General features: G+C 43.6%; 1 protein-coding gene across 2 annotated transcripts in view; it reads right to left on the minus strand.

Annotated features, from left to right (window-relative positions):
• CDH13 (cadherin 13) overlaps nt 1–23,856 on the minus strand; it is a 980,233-nt gene that overhangs the window by 751,596 nt on the left and 204,781 nt on the right. For both annotated transcript variants that reach the window (XM_043435590.1, XM_043435589.1), the window contains one exon: nt 17,185–17,296. In XM_043435590.1, coding sequence (XP_043291525.1) covers nt 17,185–17,296 — 112 coding nt within the window. The remainder of the gene's footprint in view (nt 1–17,184; nt 17,297–23,856) is intronic.

Consider the following 23,856-nt stretch of genomic DNA (forward strand, 5'->3'; position numbering starts at 1 on the left):
GACATGACTGAAGCGACTAAATAACAACAAACTATGGAAGTATATAAAAGGTCTGTAGGTGACTTTACAACTCAGTCACCACTAGACATTGACTATATAAGATTTCTCTTCTCCTTTAAGAAGTCTTTCTCAGCTTCAGCAGTTGCTCATCACAGAAAGCTTAGGTTTCATGTGTGATACCAGGAGCAAGGGGAAGAGTGTGTGAGCAGGGGCAGATTTTGTAAACATTTCCCAAAGCATCCAGCCTCTCCTTTTCCTGGTATGTACATCATCTGAACTAGCCTAACACACAAAGCAACAGACTCCACCAGAGCTGGAATTAATTTCCATTTCCAAGTCCCTGATTAATTCCGCCTTTATTTAAGAGTTTGGATGAATGGATCAAGAAAATTATTTTTATGACCTCAGTATTCTATTTACTGTATTCCTTTAGAAAATTCTATCCTATCCTTATTTCATTTAAATATAAACCTCAAAATTTCTATCTTCATCTTCTGCTTTAAAAAATTTGCATTTTTATACACTAAAATGCATGCACTTTATAATATTTTATTTATGATGGCAGACTGAGCTGAAAACTCATTTAGACCTAAATTAATACAAACAGAGATTCCTAAGAACATACACACACAAATAATCACATATGAAAGTTAATATTAGGAAACCTGAAAGATAAGTTCCGTAAAGATAAAAATTAGATGGAATTACAATTTTTTTAAACAGCGAGTGCTGTCACAGAAGGTGGGGGTGGCTGCAGGGCAGTACCCCTGGGGTGGGAGCTGGGAAGAGCAGGGGGTGCATGGGGGCACCAACGAGGTGATCGGCAGCAGTTCCACAGGTGAGCAGCCAGACAGCCTTCTCCCTCCTTCCCACCCACGTGCCAGGAAACAGCACTAGCAATGTGGGTGTCTGTCTCCAAGGGCAGCAGTGAGAAGCTGCTGAGAAGCTATCTCAGTGTGTACCAGGTGGCTTTATTTTCTTCCTAACTGAAAGGAATGTTGTAACACCCCTCTCAGATTCCTCTTCAGGACTGAAGAATTTCTCTCCCCAGCCTTTGGGGACAGCCTTTAATGGTTGGTCCTCCATGGATCTGCCTTGGCTGAAGTCTCAACAGACTCAGTTGCTTTCACGTAAGTCTTGGGTAAGCCCAGTCATTGAATCAACCTTGGCCATATGTCTCTTCCAAACACATTTTACACAGTAAAGAAAAACAACAGAACACTTGAGATTGATGTTGGAAACATTCCATTTGAAAAAGTCAACACAGAGGAAAATCTTCCCCAAAGAGGCAAGGGACATCAGAGGGCTTAAAGGCTTTAAAAAAAATGTTCTCATAGTGTTGCTCTTATTGAATTTTCACAGCCCCAGGACATGGGAATTATTCAGCCTGTTTTACAGATTTGGAAACTGAGGTTTTGAGTGTGAACCCCCTCAGCTAAAGCCAGGAGTTGCATGTAAATCTTCTGAAGGATATCATAAAAGTGGAGTTGACCTTAATTTCAATATTAGTATGGAAGGGCAGGTTAAGTTGTAAAGTATAGCATCATATTGATATATAATAGAAAAGTTATTAATTCATAATTATAAGATGCTTTTCACTACAGCGAACATGACATGCTTGCTAATGGGCACCATTGGCCATTGATTCAGGCTATTAGAGCAGCAGCTGGCCTTCTTCAATCAACCAAGCAAGTGTTATCCATAACCAGGATGGACCTGGCAAAGATCCAAAAACAAAGCAATTTGCTACTTTCCATTTCCCTAAATCCATCACCAAAATAATAGAGCAAACGCTCCCATTCAAATCACTTTTATATATGCTCAGGCTGAACTAGATGAAGGCCCTTGGCAGGCAAAACATTCAGAATCCACTTTAGTACTGTCGATATATGAAGCAATCAACCCAGCAGGGTACTATGTAAATGTAATGGCAAACATTTTAATAATAAACTAAAAACACTCAGACCCCTCAGCCAGGTACCAGGGCCTGGTGCCGAGAGTCTGTTTGAGGGTGATCTTGTGGGTAAGAAGAGAAGGAGGATGTTGCCGTGATTCCCATTGCAAAGTGAAAAATATTCGCAGTGATAGGAAGAGGCTGAACAAACTCTACATGTATTATCAGCATATATTATTTACTCATGGAGCTCAAAGTGAGTTTTGGGAGCCCTTCACCAAATTACATTAATTGCTATAAATCACTACCCTTCACTAAGCAGTGTCTATGTGTCAGCCTCAAATTTGTCTTTAGCACCTCACTGTATGCTTGGCTTTTGGAAGAAATGGAAGCTCAGAGAAGTTAAATAACTTCCCCCAGATCACCATTAGTCAGGATTAGAGCTGGCATTTAAAACCAAGCATTCAGACCCTGGAACCTGGGTGTCTGCCTGCTGCAGATACAGTGAGGACCAGAGCTGGGATAGCAACAAGCTTGTGCCAGGTCTGCTGAACCCCAAGCAATGCTTGACCTTCTCCCTGCAAAGATATGGAGATGGTGGGAGCTGACTATGGGGAGGAGGAATGTCCTGGAAATCTAGATCAAGGATGTAGCTGGTGTCATGGGTGGGAGGGGACTGTGTCAGCAAATGGGGGAACTTGAGAAAATTCCCAGGTTGTACTAGTGGTAAAGAACCCACCAGTCAATGCAGGAGACATAAGAGATGCAGGTTTGATTCTTGGGTTGGAAAGATCCCCTGAAGGAGGAAATGGCAGCCCAGTGCAGTATTCTTGCCTAAAGAATTCCATGGACAGAGGAGCTTGGCAGGCTACAATCCTTGGGGTCTCAAAGAGTTGGAAATGTCTGAAGTGACTTAGCACGCATGCACGATAGAGACCTTTGTGTCCTCAAAGAAGTTAGCAGCCCACGTAACATTTCAAAGAGAGTTTGCTGCCTTTATTTATTTATTTTTTTAGAAAGCTCAGTAAATTCAGACCTGACCTGCTTTTAAATGTCTCAGTCTCACATACTTAAGTGATGCCTATATGAACATAAATGCTGAAGACAGAATCCTGGTGCTTCGGAGAGGTAAAGACAAAAATAGTTGGCTTTTTGTGTTCAATTCGCCACCAATCTCTTCGAGGTTTGTAAATTCCCTACAGGTTGCCCGTCTCCACCTCCCCACCCGTGGACGGCATTGATCCCTCCACCAATGCTGTTGTCCCAGACCACACTGACCAGGTAGGGCAGCTGTCCGAAGCCCAACCCACCAGAAGGGATTCCAGAACCATGCTCTCAGCTCTCAGCTCCTGGGTGGTTACCAGTGGCTTCCTGCCTTCTTGTCAGCCTGGGTTTGTGCCTGTAGTAGCAGGGTCCATTTTATGGAAATGCTCCTGCTTGCTCTTCCTTTCAGATTTTCCTAGTTGACCTCCCTGCTCTTTGCCAGAGGCATCTGTTGCTTTAGGGAAGATTAGGGTGTTGAATTAGGAATGCAAAGAGAGTGAAAGATTCAATATTCAGCCTAAAGACTTCAGTGAAACATAAGTCTTGAAAGCCTGGCTTTACCAAGAGGGAAAAGGGCTTTCTACATTGTAAATGTAAGCCTTAGGTAGAGCTAACTCAGGATTTCCTACAAGGTTCCCACCCACTGTGAGACCTGTTTAGCCTGGGTGAGGAGACAGGGGGCTGCTGCTGAACAGAGACAAGGCAGGAAGGTGTTCTGAGTCTCAGAGCCTTTGGCTTTACTCAGCAAGTTCACCGCCTTTACGTTCAGAGCTTTGTAGTCTGCAAGTGCCTGTGTTTCCAAGCATTTTACTCTGTCTTATTTCCTATGAGCTCAGCAGAATGAAAAAGAATAAAATAAGAATAAGAGAAAAAGAATAAAAAAGAAAATACTTGTCAAGAAGAAAGGCAAGACTTGAGTTGTGCAGGCTCAGATTTTTCTAGCCACCAGGTGGGATGACAAGGTGGCTGACTTTTGCATGCTGAAGCTACTGCAAGTTTCTCAAAAAAGAAAAAAAAAAAAATGGAGGGGAGGTGGGTGAAAGGCAACAGCTTAGGGAGGATAAGAGATAAAGGAAGAGGTAAGAGATAAAGGAGTTGCTTATTTCTCACTCTCAAAGTCAAGGAGACCTTCCTGACCACACAGGTGCAGAACGGCTCCTCGAGGGTCAAAAAGGGAGGGGGCACCCCCAGGCTTCCCTGGTGGATCAGACAGTGAAGAATCCGCCTGCAGGGCAGGAGACTTGGGTTTGATCCCTGTGTTGGGAAGATGCCCTGGAGAAGGAAATGGCAACCCACTCCAGTGTTCTTGCCTGGAGAATCCCATGGACGGAGGAGCCTGGTGGGCTAGGGTCCATGGACTCACATAGAGTCAGACGCCAGTGAGCAACTAAGTTTCATTTTCACCTTCACCACATCGTAGTAGGTGATGTCAACCTGCCCATAGGCCTCTTCACTAGAATCCATCTTGGCTCAGAGACGCACGTGCACACAGCGGAGGACTCTGAGTTAAACCCAGTATGGACTCAGAGCCAGGCAAAAGCAAGATGACTGGTCAGGAGAAACCCAGTAGGACTCCCCATATCAGTGACTCAGATGACACGAGGGCGCGGCTCTCTCTCTGAGCCCACCGGAGGAGTCTATTCACAGGTACTCTTTCCTTCAGATAAACACTTTACTTTTTTCACTACTTTCCGTCCCTTTGCGGAAGTTCATTTCTACCCAGCTAATAGGCCAGGACCTTGTCACAGGCCACTGGCCCTGGTGGTTCAGTGCTCTAGCCTGCCTTCACTCTCTGGCTGGGAAACCAAAATCTTATTTAAAGCCGCTGCAGGCCACCAGGGATCACTAGCCCATGCCCTCCCCCTCGATGCCTCTTCAGACCGTGGGAATGATGCCTGGGCCACATCCCCGTGGGCATTTACCTGACAATCCTGGTTGCCCCCTAATTTCAGTTTCCTCCCTCAGTGCCTAGAATTTGAATTCCCTTCCTAGCTTGATTTATCCCCGCTCACCCTCACTCTTTCTGTTTCTAATTCGACAAACTTCCTTCCACTGAAAAATGCAGTGCTAACCATATTCCTTGGAGGTTTTGACTCATATTTTGAACTGTTTTTCAAGCACTAATTATTTCTTTCATGTTATTCAGAATCAATGTTTCCTCATTTGGAATCCCCCCTGCCCCCACGGAATTTAATGTATACGTATGAAAATTAAGACCGGTTTTAGCTGAAAATAGATCCTCTGGGAGGTCTCTGCAATCAGCTGACTGGCGCAGTTAAGAGGAGGCTGGATGGCTGACAACCGTTGGGGCTTCAGATGGGGATGAAATAAGCTGGTGCTGCAGCTGGACACTTTTCAGGGGTGTCCTGCCAAGACGTCATTTACCAAGTTGCTCGCAAGGAGGAGCGGGGTTGTGTGGGGGTGGCCGGGACCTGGTGGCTGGTGGCCCAGCACACTCTGCTGCCCCAGAAGCAGCTGGGGTGTGGGGGGCCAGCTGAATGTTTCAGCAGAACTGAGGTCTGCAAATTTTCAGGGGAATATTCTCCTGAGGAAGGCAGCCTGCCACTCAGAAACCCAAGATGCTCTGCATGTAAGCAGTGTCCATGTAACTCATTAGGTAGCAAAACCCAACCTGAACAGACACAGGGATATTTGTGGTCCTCAGTTATCCTGCTTAGGGTAAATATCCATATGTACCACTGCATCTGCAGGGTACAGGGCGCTGCCCCAGAACCCCCGGTGGAATGGGTAATATACAGCATATACACTTTACTAGCTTTTTCTAATTTCCAAAACACATCTGGATCTAAGGTTTGGAAGAATCACTTCTCAAATACTTTTCAAGGAACATCCTTTTAATCTGTAACCCAAAGAGATCAAACATGAGGAAGCAAAGGATGTGTGCATTGGGAGGTGGTAGTGTGGAGACTTAGAGGAAGTAGGGAGAACACACGTCCTATTTCAGAGGCGTTATGGTGAGGGTTGCAAGCCCCCTGTGCTGCCTTCAGTAAACACTGGCACTGCCTATTCCAACAGCATCGTTCTGCAGAACTCCCCTCCTTTGCCTTATTCTTTCAAATGATAAAATCAACCCGGATGGCTCAGCAGATTAAAGAATCTGCCTGCAACGCCAGAGACACAGGAGATGCAGGTTCCATCTCTGGGTCAGGAAGATCCCCTGGAGTAGGAATCGGCAACTCACCTCAGTATTCTTGCCGGAAAAATCCCACAGACAGAGTAGCTTCGGGGGCTACAGCCCGTAGAGTTGCAGAGAGTCGGACCTGACTGAGAGACTATACACACACACACGCCAACAACCTTTATATATAGTGTCCAAGTGGCAGGTACTGTCCTAACACATTACATATATTATCTTGAGTCATCAGTCCTCAAAACAGTACTTCTATTTTACAGACGGGAAAACTGAGGAGCTGAGAGCTGGAGTGACTGGACACACCACCACGTGGCAGGGGGTGGACACAAGTGAGCCAACTCAGGGAGCCCATGCCAAGGGCCCCACGAGGCTCGCGGGGCCCCGTCTGCTCGCCACAGGAAGGACTGGGGCACTTCTGTGAGAGGAAAGTGGATACAGCTTCCCACGTGGAGAGAGCAGGCAGGGTCAGGAGGTCAGGGCTCCTTTTCCACTGCTGACACTTCTTTTGAGATATTGTATCTTTAAGTCAACCTTCATGCCATCATTGCTAAAATGAGATTTAGAATCCTATCTTATAGGGTGGTTGATTTGATGAAATGGATAAAATGATAGCCCCTTTCAACCCAGGTCTCCCGCATTGCAGGCAGATTCTTTATCAGCTGAGCCACAAGGGAAGCCCAAGAATACTGGAGTGGGTAGCCTATCCCTTCTCCAGCAGATCTTCCTGACTCAGGAATCTAACCAAGATCTCCTGCATTGCAGGCGGATTCTTTATTAACTGAGCTATCAGGAAAGTCCTTTCCTATATCAGTATCTCAGTATCTCAAACCAGTATCTCAAACTAAAAACCCGTTCTCATCTTAGGGCTTTTACATTACCTGATCCCTCTGCCTAAAGGTTTACGAATGCAATCTCCACCTGGTTCCTTCTCCTAGTTTAGGTCTCAGCTTCTCAGAGAGAATGTCTTTAGCTGCCGATTTTATCACATCCATCCAGAAATCTCTATCACACAACCTCGTCTTATTTCCTTCATAGTATTTATCATCAGCTTTTTATGCGTAATTTTCCCGTCTTCTTAGATGTTTATTTCTATCATGGCTGTCTCTCTCATTCCATAAAAATGAAAGCTCTAGTATAAAAGGCATCTTTTTTAGAATTCTGGTTCAAAGTTTTACACCTTATACCTAGTATAGGGTCTGGCATAAGGGATGTGACCATACTATAACTCTTAAATAATTGGCTAAACAAACAGTACTCCTTGTATGTCATTTCCTATCCTATCTCCTATTTCTGCCTCCAGAAAGAGAATACAGATTCAGTCAAATACAAAAAGTGCCTGGGGATATTCTGACTGGGAAGTGTTTGCACCTCTTGCCCTTTTGCTTTCAAGCCAACCAAAATTTCCATGAAAATTAGGATAAAAAGGACAGACAGAAGGCATCACAAGTTTTAGAATATGTGTGGATTTGACCTATTACAGGATAATAAGATCTTCTGCCTTCTCACTATTTAAAGACATGCTTAATCTTGTCCAATTTATGTTTTGATGTCGTACTCATTAAGCAGCTCAATTCATGTGGTTCTAACACCTTAAATTAGGAGATGTTTCTGTAACACCTGCATGTTCCTGTATTCTTAACCCCTTGAAGAAAAACAGAAATAAAAGAGATTTATACCAGCTCCAGAACCATGTGAATGAAGACACTCAACAGGTTGAAGAGTGAGGCCATATGGCAGTGCTTAGAATTTGACAGTCTTAATTAAGCAATCTGCTCACCAGCATCACCAGTGAGAAACCTGGCATGATGATTGTCCTCATCCCTGCCCCCTAAGAGACACTTCCAATGTGCGCATGTGCTAGGTTCTAAAAATTCTCATGCACGAAGCATAGCCTGCAGTCATAGAATGTCAGTCCTGAAAGGGACCATAGCAATAGAGTAGAACACCCTCAGTCACTTCAGTCATGTCCAACTCTTGGCAACCCTATGGACTGTAACCCTCCAGGCTCCTCTGTCCGTGATACTCTCCAGGCAAGAATACTGGAGTGGGTTGCCATGCCCTCCTCCAGGGGATCTTCCTGACCCAGGAATCAAACTGGTGTCTCCTATGTCTTCTGTATTGCAGGTGGATTTTTTTACTAATGAGCCACCTGGGAAGCCCAAAGCTGGAATCAACACAGGCAGGAGAAACATCAACAACCTCAGAAATGTGGATGATAGCATTCTAATGGCAGAAAGTAAAGAGGAACTAAAGAACCTCTTGATGAGGGTGAAGGAGGAGAGTGAAAGAGCTGGCTTAAGATTAAATATTAGAAAACTAAGATCATGGCATCTGGTCCCTTTACTGCATAGCAAATAGAAGGGGAAAATGTGGAAGTAGTGACAGATTTCCTCTTCTTGGGCTCCAAAATCACTGAAGATGGTGACTGCAGCCATGAAATCAGAAGACAATTGCTTCTTCACAGGAAAGCTATGACAAACCTAGACACTGTTGAAAAGCAGAGACAATACTCTGCTGACAAAAGTCCATATACCTAAGGCTATGATCTTCCCAGTGGTCACGTACAGTTGTGAGAACTGGACCATAAAGAAGGCAGAAAGAATGCCAAAGAATTGATGCTTTTGAACTATGGTGCTGGAGAAGATTCCTGAAAGTCCCTTGGACAGTAAGGAGGTCAAACCAGTCAATCTTAAGGGAGGTTAACTCTGAATATTCACTGGAAGGAGTGATGCTGAAGCTGAAGATCATTATTTTGGTCATCTGATGTGAACAGATGACTCATTGGAAAAGTTCTGATGTTGGGAAAGACTGAGGAAGGAAGGAGGAAAAGAAGGAAAAGAGGGTGTCAGAGAATGAGATGGCTGGACGGTATCACCAATGAAATGAACATGAACTTGGGCAAACTCCAGGAGATGGTGAGGGACAGGGAGGCCTGGCGTGCTGCAGTCTATGGGGTCACAAAGAGTCGGGCACAGCTGGGCGAACAAACAACGAAAAAAAGAACACCCTCACAGTGAACTCTCCTGCTTTTGCCAGCCCAAATCTTCCTGGATGCCTTGATTGGTTCGGGGATAGACATGTGACCCAAGCTAGACCCAGAGAGTTAGTCATGGAGTGTTTGTTGGGACACTTGGAAAAAGAGATGATCTGGGTTGTTAAGCTAGAAGAATGAAAGGCTGGAACTTCTTGTGGCCATGCTGGAGGAAACCCCTCTGACACTGAAGGGTACCAACCCTATATAAAGCAGAGCTGAATAATGGTGATATTGATGATACCATTACAGCATCTAGATCCAGGTGTTCCTGAAGCCAGATCAGACCTTGAGATGTTCAATCATGTGAGCTGATTATTTTGTGGTTTTCCTAAAGCCAGTTGGGAGTTGGGTAACTTTGGAATCCAATCAAAATAACCATAATAGATCCTCATTATACAAATGGGGAAACAGGGGTCCAGAGAGGAAAAGGGTCATACAAGTTAATGTCTGAGCTGGAACAGACTCAAGGATTCTGCACTCTTTTAGAAAACTTGTCTTCTAGATGTCTTCCCCAGTCTAGACCCTGGGGTTTGCCTGGGGCTCTGCTCTCACCCTCGTTTCATATTCTGGTACTTCTTAATCATCCTGCCTTCTCCCCCAACCAGCTCTCCTTCTACATACCTCCCATCCATCCCATCTCAGATCTCCTGAAATGGCTCTGTGTAAGCCTGAGCCTCCCCAGCAGTTCTCTCTCATCCGTGTCCTATTCTGAACTTCCAGAAAGCCAGCCACACTGATCACAGGGCCCCCCTTTTCACCTAGTCCCTGTATTGGTGATTCAAAACACTGAAGGTAGATTTCAAAGTCGCAGTCAATGCTAGCCATTCCCTGCCCTTGCATCTCTCCGTAGTGTCCTCCGCTTCCCTCACCACCAATAAGAGCTGCTGTCAATGACAGCAATGATGTGATACAAACAGCACGTGTGTTTGGTCTTTGGAGCATATCATCTGACCCGCACACCTGTCTTAGGAGCAAGGGTGACTTCATGGAGGTGACTGTAGATGCCTATCAGGGGCAGGTGGAATAAAGGAGGAAGCTGATTAGATGACAGGAAGACAGTGGAGGCTGGAGAAGCAACAGGAAGGCCTCAGCCACTGTTACTGCTACACTACTTCCAGCAGAGTTTTCAGAGCCCTTTACAGACCTGAGCATTTAATCCTCAGAACAACCTATTGAGGCTGCTACCACTGTGATTCATTTGCCTCTGGGGTCTATATTCTGGAGACCCAGTACTTCCCAGAAGTTATGAATTTTTAAAAATGAAATTCTCAATGTTGACGACAAATTCCTTTCATTAAACACTTCAGACTCCTACACTGAGCTGCCAAGCAGGACAAGCAGGCAGGACAGATTTAGTCCATGAGCCGACAATGCGATTCCTCTGGCCTATTCATTCCTTTCATTCCACTGATAAGAAAATTTATGCCAAGAGAGCTCTACCCATATCCACATTCCTCTACTCCTAAGGCCCTCTTACCCTGTTACCTCGTATGTTTCCCAATCTTCAAAGTACAACTTAGGACCCTAGTCTAATGCAGGATCTCTAATCATTTTACCATATCCCTCTCTGGTGTGTATATGTGTTCTTTTCAGTCTGCAATTATTTTATATCACTTTACATTTATGAAATGAGGTAGTTAATATAATGCATTTATGAGGATCATAATATATATTAATTAGCTGATTAGTCAACTGTTACAGTTATGTTGGTGGTAGTGGGTGGGGAGCAAACCTGTAAAAATATTACTTTTCTATAGGATTCTGTTTACATATAGTAAAAAGTCATGAATGTAAACAGGAGTCCACATTTAGACCCAAAGTATAATCACCTTCATGATGATGGAGTGAATTAAGTGACACCAGAATAATTTTCTTTGGTATATCATGACAGTTTAAAACAAATATACCACTTGTAACTCCAACCTATTCAGATCTATGTAGACTGTAGTACAGGGCATGTTAAATAATTTCACTAATCAGTTACTCAGTCTCCCAACCTGAAAGAACATGCAAGTTAGTAGTGCAGAGGACAATCAGAAAATGGAAAGGAAATTATCATTGGTTTCTTTTCCATTTTTTAAATCACTAAAACTGAAAACCAAAAGAACTTAGGAAGTTCTCAAGGATAGAGGATATACATAGACAAAATCCTGAGTCAGCTTGAACTCAAGAAACAGGAATTCCTCCACCTGCCAGGTTGGAAAGTTCATCCATTTACTACCACTCAAATGAAACCTTTTTAGCAGGGTCAAAAGGGCCTTTGTTTTGACATTTAATTCACTGGCGATGTATTTCCTGTGTTAGGATGCAAAACACCTCTCACATTGCTTTTTCATTAATTGCCTTCATTTTTCAAGTTCCCCGTGTGATTTATAGTCAATTAAAAACACCCTCAAAAGCCATGACTCATGTATGTTAAGTACAAATATGATTAATGGGACACCACAGACTCCGTGGGTGACCTGGCTACCAACCAAGGTCAGTGTCAAGGTGGCATGACCAAGAAACGTCTTGGTGAAAGGAACATGGGCGAAGGGCCGAAAGCCAGGAGTATAGGGTCATGGGTAATCTGGCACCAGACCCATTCAAAAAAAGCAAAATAGATACTTTTTTCCACATTACAGAGGAAGAATGAACTTGTCTATGAACAGAAAGAACATAATGCAGTAGAAATTTTCTATTTCATCCAGATTGACAAAAACAGATGGGAAAATTAAGTGGCAAATTTCTCTGATGGGTCATCACCAACATCAACAAAAGCTACAAGGCCACAAGACCACAGAACTCTGGATAAGAGCCAGAGCACAGAAACCCTGGACTCAAAATTGGATGCCACCAATTACAAGCAATACAGCCATGGATAAATGGCCTCGCCTAGCCCAGCCTCAGTATCCTCACCTGTAAAATGGGCACATGAGTGTATTTTTTCCCTTAAGGTCTGTTATGAGGTTCAAGGTGACACTTAGAGAGCATGCAGTAAATATCAACTATGAAGGCCATAGATGCTGCACTGGTCAACTCTAGGGGAGCCTTTTAAATTTCCCAACATCTGCCCCTAATGTGGGCACACTTGTTACATTTTCTGGAAGTTCTCTAATACCTTAAATCAGTGGTTTCCCACAAAATGAGGTAAACAAAAACATTTGGCGCATTTTTTACAATACAAATTTACTCAAAAGACTGACTTATCTCTTGTTCAGTTCAGTCGCTCAGTCGTGTCCCACTCTTTGCGAATTGGCCCTTATTCCTATTTTGTTTGTTTTTTGATAACAATGACATTTTAAAAGTCTGGCCAAAGTAAATGGAGGTGGTCTCACTTTATCTCACTCATTAGCCTGCTTCTTCTTCTTTTTTTTTTTTTTTCATATTCAGACTAAGAAAAATGTTGTAAAATACACTCTTATCAATCCAAGATTTTTTAAAAATTCTATTGGTCCATGAAATTCAAATCCTAGAATCATTGCTTTAGATTCTTTTTTAATCTCTTCAGATTTTAATGGCCATGATTTGTCTGCTAATTTCAGGTTTAGATGGCCATCATAAGGATACCAAACCTATCTAAGATCTATGTATAATAATAACACTGACAACAACAGCAGAAATAATAACAGCAATGTCAAGAATAATAGTAATAACACTACCAGCTTCCAGCTACTCACAACTGTGTTCTAAGCACCTTTCCATCAATCATTGCATTAACTCTAGAGTTAAAGACTGTGGTTATCCTTCTTAGAGAGATGAAATAATTCAGACTTGCAGGATTTGGATAACTCACTCATTGTCATGCAGCTAACATGGGACTATGTCATTTGTTTGAACCCTAGTCAACATGAGTTTTAAACTGTATGACTTTAACCTCAATACTATAATCATCAGAAGAATGCAATCGGGGCCCATCCTTACTACAACTATCAGAAGGTCCCTGCCTGGGTGTTTCCAAGAGGGGGCAGTGAAGAAGCTGTTCTGCTCAGGGGAAAGCATGCCCTGCCAAGAAAAGCAGGAGGTAGTCCCAGGGGCATGGTCTCCTGTCCTGTTTGAATGGCGGTCTTTGTCTCATCCCCGTGTTGACCCAGGTTAGTCAGAGGCAGCGGCCTCCGTTGTGGCCTCATTACATCTCTTTCAGGAGTCTTTTTGACTGGGGCCGCTTTGCTGTGTTAGGATCTGTGTAGAGACAGTGAGCTTATGCCCATACTTGAGTTCCTCCATGCTGTCCAGCCTCTCTCGCAGTTAGCTTGGCTCTGTGATTAGGTCTGGCCAAGAGTGTGAACAGAAACAATACACGTCCCTTTTGAGCTCAAGTGGCTAAACATCCGTGGTGCCTTCTCCACCCTTCTCCTTGTCCCCCTCTCTGCCAGCTTGATGACTTGGCCAAATACAGCAGGACCAAGAAGGGAGCCACTTGCGTCCTCAAGTTCCTGCGTGGAGGGCAGCTCCATAAAGGAGAGTTACCCAGAGAGAGGCCAGCTACGGTTCCCTTAGCAAACAGACCCCTCCCTGCTGCCAGGAAGGTCTGTCTGAGCTGATTAGAGCAGGGCAGAGTGTTCCGTTCTGTGATTTTTCAGGACACAAGATAGCCAGGGCCTTATCACTTGGTCTTTGTCCACATCAGCCGGTTGGCTGGTCAGCTTTCCAGGCCAACTCTTCTTCTGGAGCCTGGGAGGCTGTAACCAGGGTCACTACCCAAATCTCGTGGTACCAAGATAGTGGCTACCAGAATCGCATGATTTTCACATTGCAGAAGAAGCAACCTCATCAACCAGTTTTAGAGAATTCTGGGTCTTGGAGGCCTCGAAGGACTGCCTACAACCAACCTCGGACAGAGCCCTCCCTGAGTCCAAAGATCATGAGCGGATGTCTCCTTTCTGAGTTTCTGCCTTTTAAACTGTCTTCCCCTTTCTTCTTGTACTTCTCACAGAAAATGAGAATAACCACATCTTCCCAGCTCTCCTTTCAAGACTGAGATGAAGCCAAGTGCTCCTGAGTTGGGGGCTTTGCCTCACCCTGTGAAAGATACAGTGATAAACTCCCTTGGTTACTTCAGAAGAAATAGTGGGATGCCATGTTTTGATCCTAGACGCTTGTTGGAAAATGGCCCTTTAAAGACGAAAGCAAGTCTAGTTACTGGAAAGGAGAGCAGAATAAAGAGTTATTTGGATGTGAGGAAAATAAAAGGCTTTAGAACAACTGAAGGAAAAATGTATCGGAGTGAGCAGTGAATAAAATATTATGGAAATGAAAGGAGTGGAGGTGACCATTAGTAACAGTTAAAACAGAAAGAGATAAGTCAGTGAGAATTGAAGAGAAAGATGAAAAAGGATAAAAGGAAATATTACTGTCTGAACAAAGAGAGCAGGAAGTCGTGGACAGAATAAACATTTACTGGAAGGTTCTGAATGCTGAACACAGAATTGGTTGAATATAAGTCTGGGGTGTGAGCAGATATACTATGTCTGCCAGGCAAAGAGAAAACATTTTCAGACAAGTTTATAGAATGGTGAAAAGTCTGGACATCAATTGATTGATTATGCTGTATTTTATACTTCCTGCAAGACAAAAATTCACGATGATTGGAAGCCAAAGCTCTTGTAAAATATTACAAAGAAAAATGGAAAGTGTCAGTGTCATAGGAGGAGTTCAAGGTAATGTTACTAACCTGGTTTCTTTTAACCTCTGTTATTACCTAGATCATCAGCTTATATTTACATGTTACTGAATGATCCCTAACCATTTCCAGGATCTTGGCAGTGACCTCACATATCTAATACACTTAAACCACTGATTCTGTTTGATTCTTCCCAGTTTTCCTCCAGATGTTAGCCTTGTGACAATATGGTCTTCATTCTGAGAGAACGCACCACTCACTGGCTTTTTGGCTAATCACATTTTTCAGAGATAGAAGAGGTCTTGTGTTGGACCACAGAGATATGAATGAAAGGAACTAAGAATGAGAAGGGAAGGAGGGAGATGTAAAATATTGGTTGTTTGGGGGAAAAAATCTGTTCAAAGTTTTGGACTTTTTATTTCTTCCTGCATGTTGAATAGAGCAAAATACATTGTTATTACTTCCAGAAATCCAGATTTTCCCAAACAGTAGTCAGTAGGCATTCTCAGCTCTGTGAAAACTTTCTTCTTCATTTAGGCACAATTAACCTTATTCACAGTATCTATGACAACCTATGCTCACTGTTTTGAGATAAACTGGAAAGTAGCAGCCCAGATCTGTTCTTTGTCCATTATTTTCCCCTAGTAATACATATAGACCCACAGTTTCATTGACAGGGGAGGGGGCTGGTCAGATTTTGCTGATCCAACAATTCACTTACAAAATCACATATAAATTATTAAATATCCTCAAATCACCAACTTTTACTGAATGTGCTATCATTGATAATCAACCCAGTTCCATTTCACTTTTACTAGCTTATACAGAATCAACAACCATAACCCACTAAATTACTTAGAGGATTAAAAAAAATAAAAACCTACACAGACACACACAAAACTGTAATATTGGAATGTACAGGATGGTCTAGTTTAAATTAAAAAGATCCCCAAAGTATGATTGTTTCCAGCTTCTCAGAGGTGAATTAAAAGCTGTTTGGTGTCGTGAAGATTACAGAAGCAATCACATTTATGGGCCTGCTTTGCATACCAACTCTATTAATTTCCATACTCAGGGTGGCTTCACATTTCCACACATGTTAATATAGATGCCATTTGGGATAATCACTTGGGAAAAAAAGGGAAAGGAGAGAGAGAGACAGAAGAGAGGGAGATGAAGCAGACGAGAGGAGAGGAGAGCCAGAAAAAAATGGTTCTCGGAAGCCAAGTTCCATTTAAAATATAGTGATTCTGATAAACAGAAGAATCAAAAGACAAATGAGAGTTCCTGATGGCCTGACCCAGGAGTCACATCAGGGATCAAATTAACAATGAAACCACATGTTGGAATTCACTCACTGGGCCAGTCCTGCACCTTGTCATTATAGACCCTAATTACTAAAATGATTTCATTGGCATAATTGCATCAAGACATGCATGGGCTTCACCTTGCAGGGCTCCCTCGATCCTCAACACTGCATCTTCATTACTGTGTTCCTTTCAACCCTTAAAATGTGTCCCAGCCTCACAGAACAGTCCAGTTGAGCCGGCTGAATGTTCTTCCCCTTTCATTTAAACATGCTCGCCACATAGCACAGAAGTGAAGGGACACAGTCAGCCCGGAAGGCAAACCTGGGACCACAGCGCAAGTGTAGAGTTATCTTCCCCAAACCACAGAGCATCTGACCAAGCTAAGCCACCGTTTTTATATCCTTCACTCCAAACATTAAAGAATGGTGCTCAAGAGCCTGCAATTAAATGGTTATTTGCCTACCATCAATTTTAAATTCATTGTGCTAAAACAAAACCATGCTTTTTTTGCATCTAGCAATGCATTCCATGCCCTCGTAAAGATAAAACAATATAATATTGGCATTAAAAAGAGGAAGATATTATAACCACAGATCTGAGGGTAGTATATTTTAAGGAAATCAATTGGAATTTGGGGGAATTTGAGCTTAATCCACAAAATAGCCAGTAGAGCTTTAGAATCTTTCAAAAAACCACATTATTAGTCTTAAGAGTGTAAATTCCTATACCTAAAAATTCCCAGAAGCTAACCTCCTGCTCTGGATGTTATTTTTATCCTGTGCTACGTATGAGAAATCCAGGTAGAACAGCAATCCACAGGAAGGCAATGGTCTGTTCTCAGGATCTGCCCAGAGAAAATGGATTTCATTTCCTTCCCATAGGTCAATACTCATGGTGGAGGCTAGTGGTCCCCTTTCCTGGGAGCAGTCAGGAAATGCTCGCTGGTGATCAAATGTGACAAAGAGACACACACCACTCGATTTACCTCTAAGCTGACAAAGCCCTAATTCAAGACTTTCCACCCTGGGTCAAACAGTGACAAGAAAATTGATCAGAAAACTCTCAGCTTAGGGAATCCCGTATGCTGAGGGACATTCTTAAACATCAGTGAATAGGCCAAAAGTACTGTTGAGTGACTTTGCTTACAGTTTAAAATTGCCTGGTCCTCAATGAATTCAGCTGGCTGATCGATATGGAACACTTTCTGCTGAAATCCAGGAGTGCAGTCCAAATCTTCTGCAGATGTTAGCAGCAGCACCTGAGAAAACCAAAGCCATCAATATTTTAACGCAGCTTATATGTTTGCCCTGCTAACTTTTTTTACCAAATCTGTGACTTTTAGAAATGAGCTGAGGTTTTAATTTCATTTCCCAAATGAAGAGGTAAGTTGATACTTCTCCTGTGGCTGCCAACCATTCACTTTGGCAATGAGACTTGGAAAACACACAAATGGGAACAGCTGTTGCAGTTTCCATTAAGTTGCAGTTAAAGAAATAACTTCGTCAGATTTTTACACCTGCTTAGAATCTCACCATGGTTTTCCATGTGTGAAATTTCATTACAGAAACTGTCAGTTTCATATGATGCCTGAGCGAAAACCAACTTCACTTTCATAGATGCAAAGGATCATTGTCACCGATGAAGAGGAGGAAAACAGAACTATTTCACTGGAAGTTACTTCTAACAAGAATTCAAGGGCTCTAGACCTTCACAGTACAACATGGTGGCCATGAGCCACCCATGGATTCTGAGCACCTGGAATGTAGCCGTGCTGAAAGTGTCAGCAGAAAGTATTGTGGAATTTTGAAGACTAAATACCGAAAACAAAAATAAAGTAAAATGTATAATTAATGATTTGTATATAGATTACATGCTAATATGCTACTTTACAGATTGGACCAAATCGAGTCACTATTAAAATTAATTTTACCCCTTTCTTTTTACTTCAGTTAGTTTCATTATTAGGCATTTAAAATTTTACAATTGCTTCTGAAGTTTCAGCTTTGTCTTTGGAAATTCTTAGGGCATTTCACTCAGAAGTCAAAATTCAGGTTATATGATTTGGAACATAAAAGTTAAGTGACAACTCCAGTCTCCACAGCAGCGCTATGATGTACTTAGCATATTATAAAACACATTTAACAGACAAGGGGCCCAATATTCTGTGTGTGTTAGTCACTTAGTCATGTCTGACTCTGCAACCCCATGGACTGTAGCACACTGGGCTCCTCTGTCCATGGAATTCTCCAGGCAAGAATATAAGTGGGTAGCCATTCTCTTCTCCAGGGGATCTTCCCGACCCAGGGATTGAACCCGGGTCTCCTGCACTGCAGGCAGGTTCTTTACCCTCTGAGCCACCAGGGACGCCCTCCAACATCCTAGAGAGGTTAACAGTTGCTCCAAACCACACAGCTGGAATGGGTGGAGCCAGGATCTGAGTCCAGGTTTAAGTGTCCTCCGCTTTCGACAGAGCTCTGCTCCCACCCTTCAGGCAGGACATCGCCTGGGATATTTCTCTGAAACCTGTGGGATGCTGCTTTATCTGAGTCTGGTGCCAGCAGCCAGTGTGTAGAAATTCACATCCCCAATACCATCACCACAACTGATGAACTGCTGTGTGTTCACCCTCAGGTGAAACAGTTAAGAGGCAACCATTCTGTCTCCCACTTGGCCCTGAGCGCCAATTGTCCATGGTGGTATCTGGCTTGATAGCTCATCGTGCATCAGATGTCTTCTCCTTGGCTCATTTTCTCATCCCTTTTTGCTATTTTTTCTGACATCACCCTCCAAATAAGACTGCTGGCACTCACGTCTTTGACTCAGTGTCTGCTTCTTGGGAAACTAAACTTTGATACCATGAGGGAAACTCTTAACCACTGTACACAGGCTGTTGAAAACTCATTATAGTCCCTACCAGCAAACTCAAAGGAGTGTGCAAAAGGTTGGAAGCTGTGGAACCAGGGCCTCTCTCTAAATATGAACTCTCTGAAATGCACTGAACCCAAGGAACGAGAGCAAGAATCAATCTCCCAGGGTTCACAGTGTGGCTGGCCTGAGAAACATCAGAGGAATTGAAATGGGAGAGTCACCACCCTGACCGGCATCACCCTTCTAAAAATCAAAGGGGGAAGGATGCTCTAGTTCCATATCTGAGAACTTCTGCGTGTAAATCTTTCCGTTGCCTTGAGAGCAGGGTCTGGGTAGATCGCTTCTGAGACAACTGTAACCCTGACATCCCAAGTGGTGCACACAGAAAACACAGATTCAGGACTCAGAATCATTTGCTGGCAATTTTACAAGCAGAAAATCTATAACTGGCGAGCGTTAATTCAGTTAAACATCAAATGGTCGAGGGTCTTCCCCAGGCACCATGTGCCTACAATTATATATTAACCTTTTAATCAGCTAATTCTTCCCTCAAATCTCAGACCAGGAAACCAGTCATCCCAGAGAGGCTAAGGTAGATGACATTTCTCCAGGGCTGCTGAGCTAAGCATTCAGGACCAACTGAAAGTACGGGCGCGTGGCATTCCTGGTGCTTATCTGTCTGTGGCTCAGTCTCTGTCCTGGCTTCTTGGCAGGTTCTATTCAGGATTCCTCTGGAACCACAAAAGAAAGATAAGCCATTTCCAACTGCAGACCCTCAGGGAGGGTGGGAGTGGTGTGAGCACTCTCAGAGGCTCAGTTTTGTTTTTGCAAGTTCTTGAATCACTCCATCCAGTAGTCAAAATTCAGGTTACGTGCTTGGCAGTATGAACACACAGCACTCTCCTGGGCAAGAGTGACCTAGCAGGGTTAGAACCAGTCAAACAATTCACTCACTTCCTCCTCCTTGTGTCCACCCATTCACTTGCTCCCAGACCATTATTAAACTCCTGGGATTCAGTGAGCTCTTGGCTAGGTGTTTTCCTGAAGCTTATAGAGAAGCCCTGTAACACAGTTATTAAAAGCATGAGCTCCGGAGTCATTTGACTTCGTTCATTCTTGGTTTTGCCCTTTACTGACTGTGCGACTTGGCATTTTTTCCCATCACTCTGGCATCAGTTTTCTCATGTAGGTAAATATGAAAAATAAGATGTGCATTGACAATGGCCTTGTGGGTCCAATGGAATGAATGAGGCATATAAAGCAATTGGAATAGTGTTGCATAGGATAAGCAGTCAAGAGTGCTGTTAGTATAGGCTAGAAAAGGTGAGAGGCTTTAACAAATCATAATTTAATTAATTGATTAACTAAAATTAAAATCTAATGTGAAAGGAAATCACGGTTCTCTTCAGGAGCATGGACAAGCTGGGAGCCAGGGACTCTAACATCATTTAGAGGAATCAAAGAAAGCAAACCCACAGAAGGATCATTTTTGCTTTGATCTCAAAGATGGGTCTGAACTAGCTGGGTAAATATAGAGGAGCCAGAGGAATCTTTTTAACTAACACATACTTTGCTTTCACATGAATTCCTTTATGCCTCTCCGGGTTTCATGTAACAGATCTCTGAAATGACAAGACTGCATTTTAAAAAGAATCCAGACTAATTTAATGCTCCCCAAAAGTTGAACGTCTGACTGGGCAGTAGTGATAGAATGTTGTAGCTGTTGCTATCGCCCCCTGAGGGAAATGCTACCCACTCCAGTGTTCTGGCCTGGAGAATTCCATGGATTGTATAATCCATGAGGTCACAAAGAGTTGGACACAACTGAGCGACTTTCATTTCAATTCACTTCACTTGAATTTTTAGCAGATTTGGCTGTAAATAGTATTTGGCTGTGAACTTACATGTCTTCAATTTCAATAACATTGAATTTGGTGGAATATCCTTCAGTGGTTTAAGATAAGTACTTGGACGTTAAAAAGCAGAGACATTACTTTGCCAGCAAAGGTCCGTGTAGTCAAAGCTATGGTTTTTCCAATAGTCATGTATGGCTGTGAGAGTTGGACCATAAAGAAGGCTGAGTGCTGAAGAATTAATGCTTTTGAACTGTGGTGCTGGAGAAGACTCTAGAGAATCCCTTGGACTACAAGGAGTTCAAGCCAGTCAATACTAGAGGAAATCAATCCTGAATATTCATTGGAAGAACTGATGCTGACACTCTAATGCTTTGGCCACCTGATGTGAAGAGCTGACTCATTAGAAAGGACCCTGATGCTGGGAGAGACTGAGGGCAGGAGGAGAAGGGGACGGCAGAGGATGAGATGGTTGGATGGCATCACTGACTCAAGGGACTTGGTTTGAGCAATCTCTGGGAGATGGTGAAGGACAGGGAGGCCTGGCGTGCTGCAGTCCATAGGGTCGCAAAGAGTCAGACATGACTGAGCGACTGAAAAACAACTCGGACAGCACTCCATATGTGGGCAGCCCCTTCTCCAATATCGTCAGGTGTCACTATTTTAAATAGGCGATCTGGACATGCTTTTCCCCATACTCACTTTAACATTTCTAGAATACATGCTATCAGCAACATTCCAAATGCATCTGTAGTGCCCAGGCAGTAATGGTCTTCCTATATGGGTCCTCCGTTCATTCATGCATTAATTGGCACCTCAAAAACAATAAGCAACTGATACACCTTTGGACGCTCAGCAATGATCAAATTTTATGATAACCAAAGGATTTCTATTATGTGAAAATTACTATTAGCCTGCTCATAAAAGCAGATTTATGCCCAGACAGACTATAAACACAGGGCAGAACCACACTGGTTCTGTAGGATTCCAGTTTACCAGCAGCCAGTTACCAGTTGTAACCCTCTGTGGCTCAGTTTCCTCAGAAAATGAGGATAGTATCTTACAGGCTATTATGAAGATTAAGTGAGTTAATTATTATAAAGAGCCTTCCATGGTACTGGACACATAGTAATTGCTCAATAAATGTTTTCTATCAGTATTATCATTTCTCTATATCATGTTTAAACCAATACTTATGATTCACCTATATCCCCCAGGATGAGACACTGACAAATATCAAAATACTACTTCACTGCTGCTGTAAAATTGTTCAATGAATAGAATGTGCTCGGGAATATCAGAGGGAAACAGCAGGGACCTGACTCAGATAGAAGAGCAGGAGGGAATGTGTACTTGGGGTCAGCTGCCCAGCTGACCTACAGGCCCAGGGCCTGTTGTGGGCTGAACTGTGCTGCTTTTGCAGGACACCGAGCATCCTTGACTCATTTGAAAAGACCGTGATGCTGGGAAAGATTGAGGGCAGGAGGAGAAGGGGACAACCGAGGATGAGATAGTTGGATGGCATCACTGACTTAATGGACACGAGTTTGGGTAAACTCCAGGAGTTGGTGATGGACAGGGAGGCCTGGCATGCTGCAGTTCATGGGATCGCAAAGAGTCGGACACGACTGAGCGACTGGGCTGAACTGAACTGACCATCCTTGAAAACGATAGCTCAGGGCCCTGTCCTCTATGGCAAGAGCCACTGCCCTAAGCTTACGCGTGGATGGCGAATTCTGACAACACACTCTCGATGCCTGCTTCTCTTTTTAGCTTCCACTTCTGTGCGGCTGTTCAGAGCCCTCTCTTTCAAAAAGAAAGTTTATGTTTGTCCTGACAGGTGCTGATTCAAGAGCATAGACAACTTTAGACTTTGCTTCCAGAAAAATGATTTTTTTTTTTCCTGCCCTAGACTGCAGGTTGCCAGCTGGCAGCAGATGGGACGGATCGGGCCAGCAGATGTGGTGGTTCAGCCAGAGCGGTCTGTCATAGAGGCTAAATTATCATGTTATATCGAGCGCTCCTCTCTGAGCAGCCCTTGCCTGCACCACTCCCCCTGCCTCGGCTCCGTAGTCACACCCTTGTCCGGCCCTCTAGGCATCGGAGTTTGCAACCCCTGCTTTAGGCTCAGGAAATGTGCTTTCCAAGCAAAGAACCCTCCTTGTTATGACTCTCTAGTTATTTTTCATCATGGTACCCACAGCTATGTGCTCCTGGCGCCACTGCAGTAGTTTTGGTCACGTGATGAAGCACTGACCAAAAGGAGGGTGGAAGGGTTTTCACCCCTAGTCCTGGCCCCTGAGATGCCCTCTCCTACCCACCGGGGACGACAGGAAGGAAGGACTCCCAGGGTGGTGGAATCATCCAGCAGGAAGGACCCAGGAATCGGTCACTGTGTAGAGGCAAGCACCTGGGAGAGCTGCCCAGCAAGGAGACTCACATGCAAGTGTGGTCTCCAAGATTCCGGGTTGTCTGTTAGCAACAGACGGCTGACGGTGCACTAGACTTGGGGGCGCAGGGCAGAGGGTTTTCTCTGCCACAGCATCACAGGCTGTCCCAGAGGCCAGGGAGAAATAGAACTGAAGACAAGCTTAACACAAGTGTATTTGAAAGTGGCCATAAATAAAAGGAGAGAAACTTACTGCCACAAATAATTATCTCAGCAGGCTGTGAACAACCTCAGATCTCATCCTCTCTTAAGTCAGCTTCTAAATGGTATTTTCCAAGTGAACCCGCTAGTGTCTCCTGGCCCCTTGTTGTTTTCCTTTCACTGACTCGCTCGCTTTTTGCTATTAGGGTAGATGGACAGTTACTTTATCCTCACCACAAAACACCTCTGGTTCACTCTTGTCAAAGTCGCTCTACTGGAATCAGTTTGGAGGGGCTTAGATTGGCGGGGAAGAAAGGCTACTATCTCTGACTTGCAGGACATAAAAATGTTACAGCAATGTATTTGATTGATTCTTTATCCTGCCAGGGGCCAAAAACCCTGAGTCCTGGAAGGGTTTATAAAGGCCCACTGCCTACAGGAACAGCACAGAGAAAAGAAGTGCTTCAAAGACATACACACACACACACACGTGCACATTCACATGCA

Source organism: Cervus canadensis, chromosome 18 (assembly GCF_019320065.1).
Source record: "Cervus canadensis isolate Bull #8, Minnesota chromosome 18, ASM1932006v1, whole genome shotgun sequence".
NCBI classification, from domain to species: domain Eukaryota; kingdom Metazoa; phylum Chordata; class Mammalia; order Artiodactyla; family Cervidae; genus Cervus; species Cervus canadensis.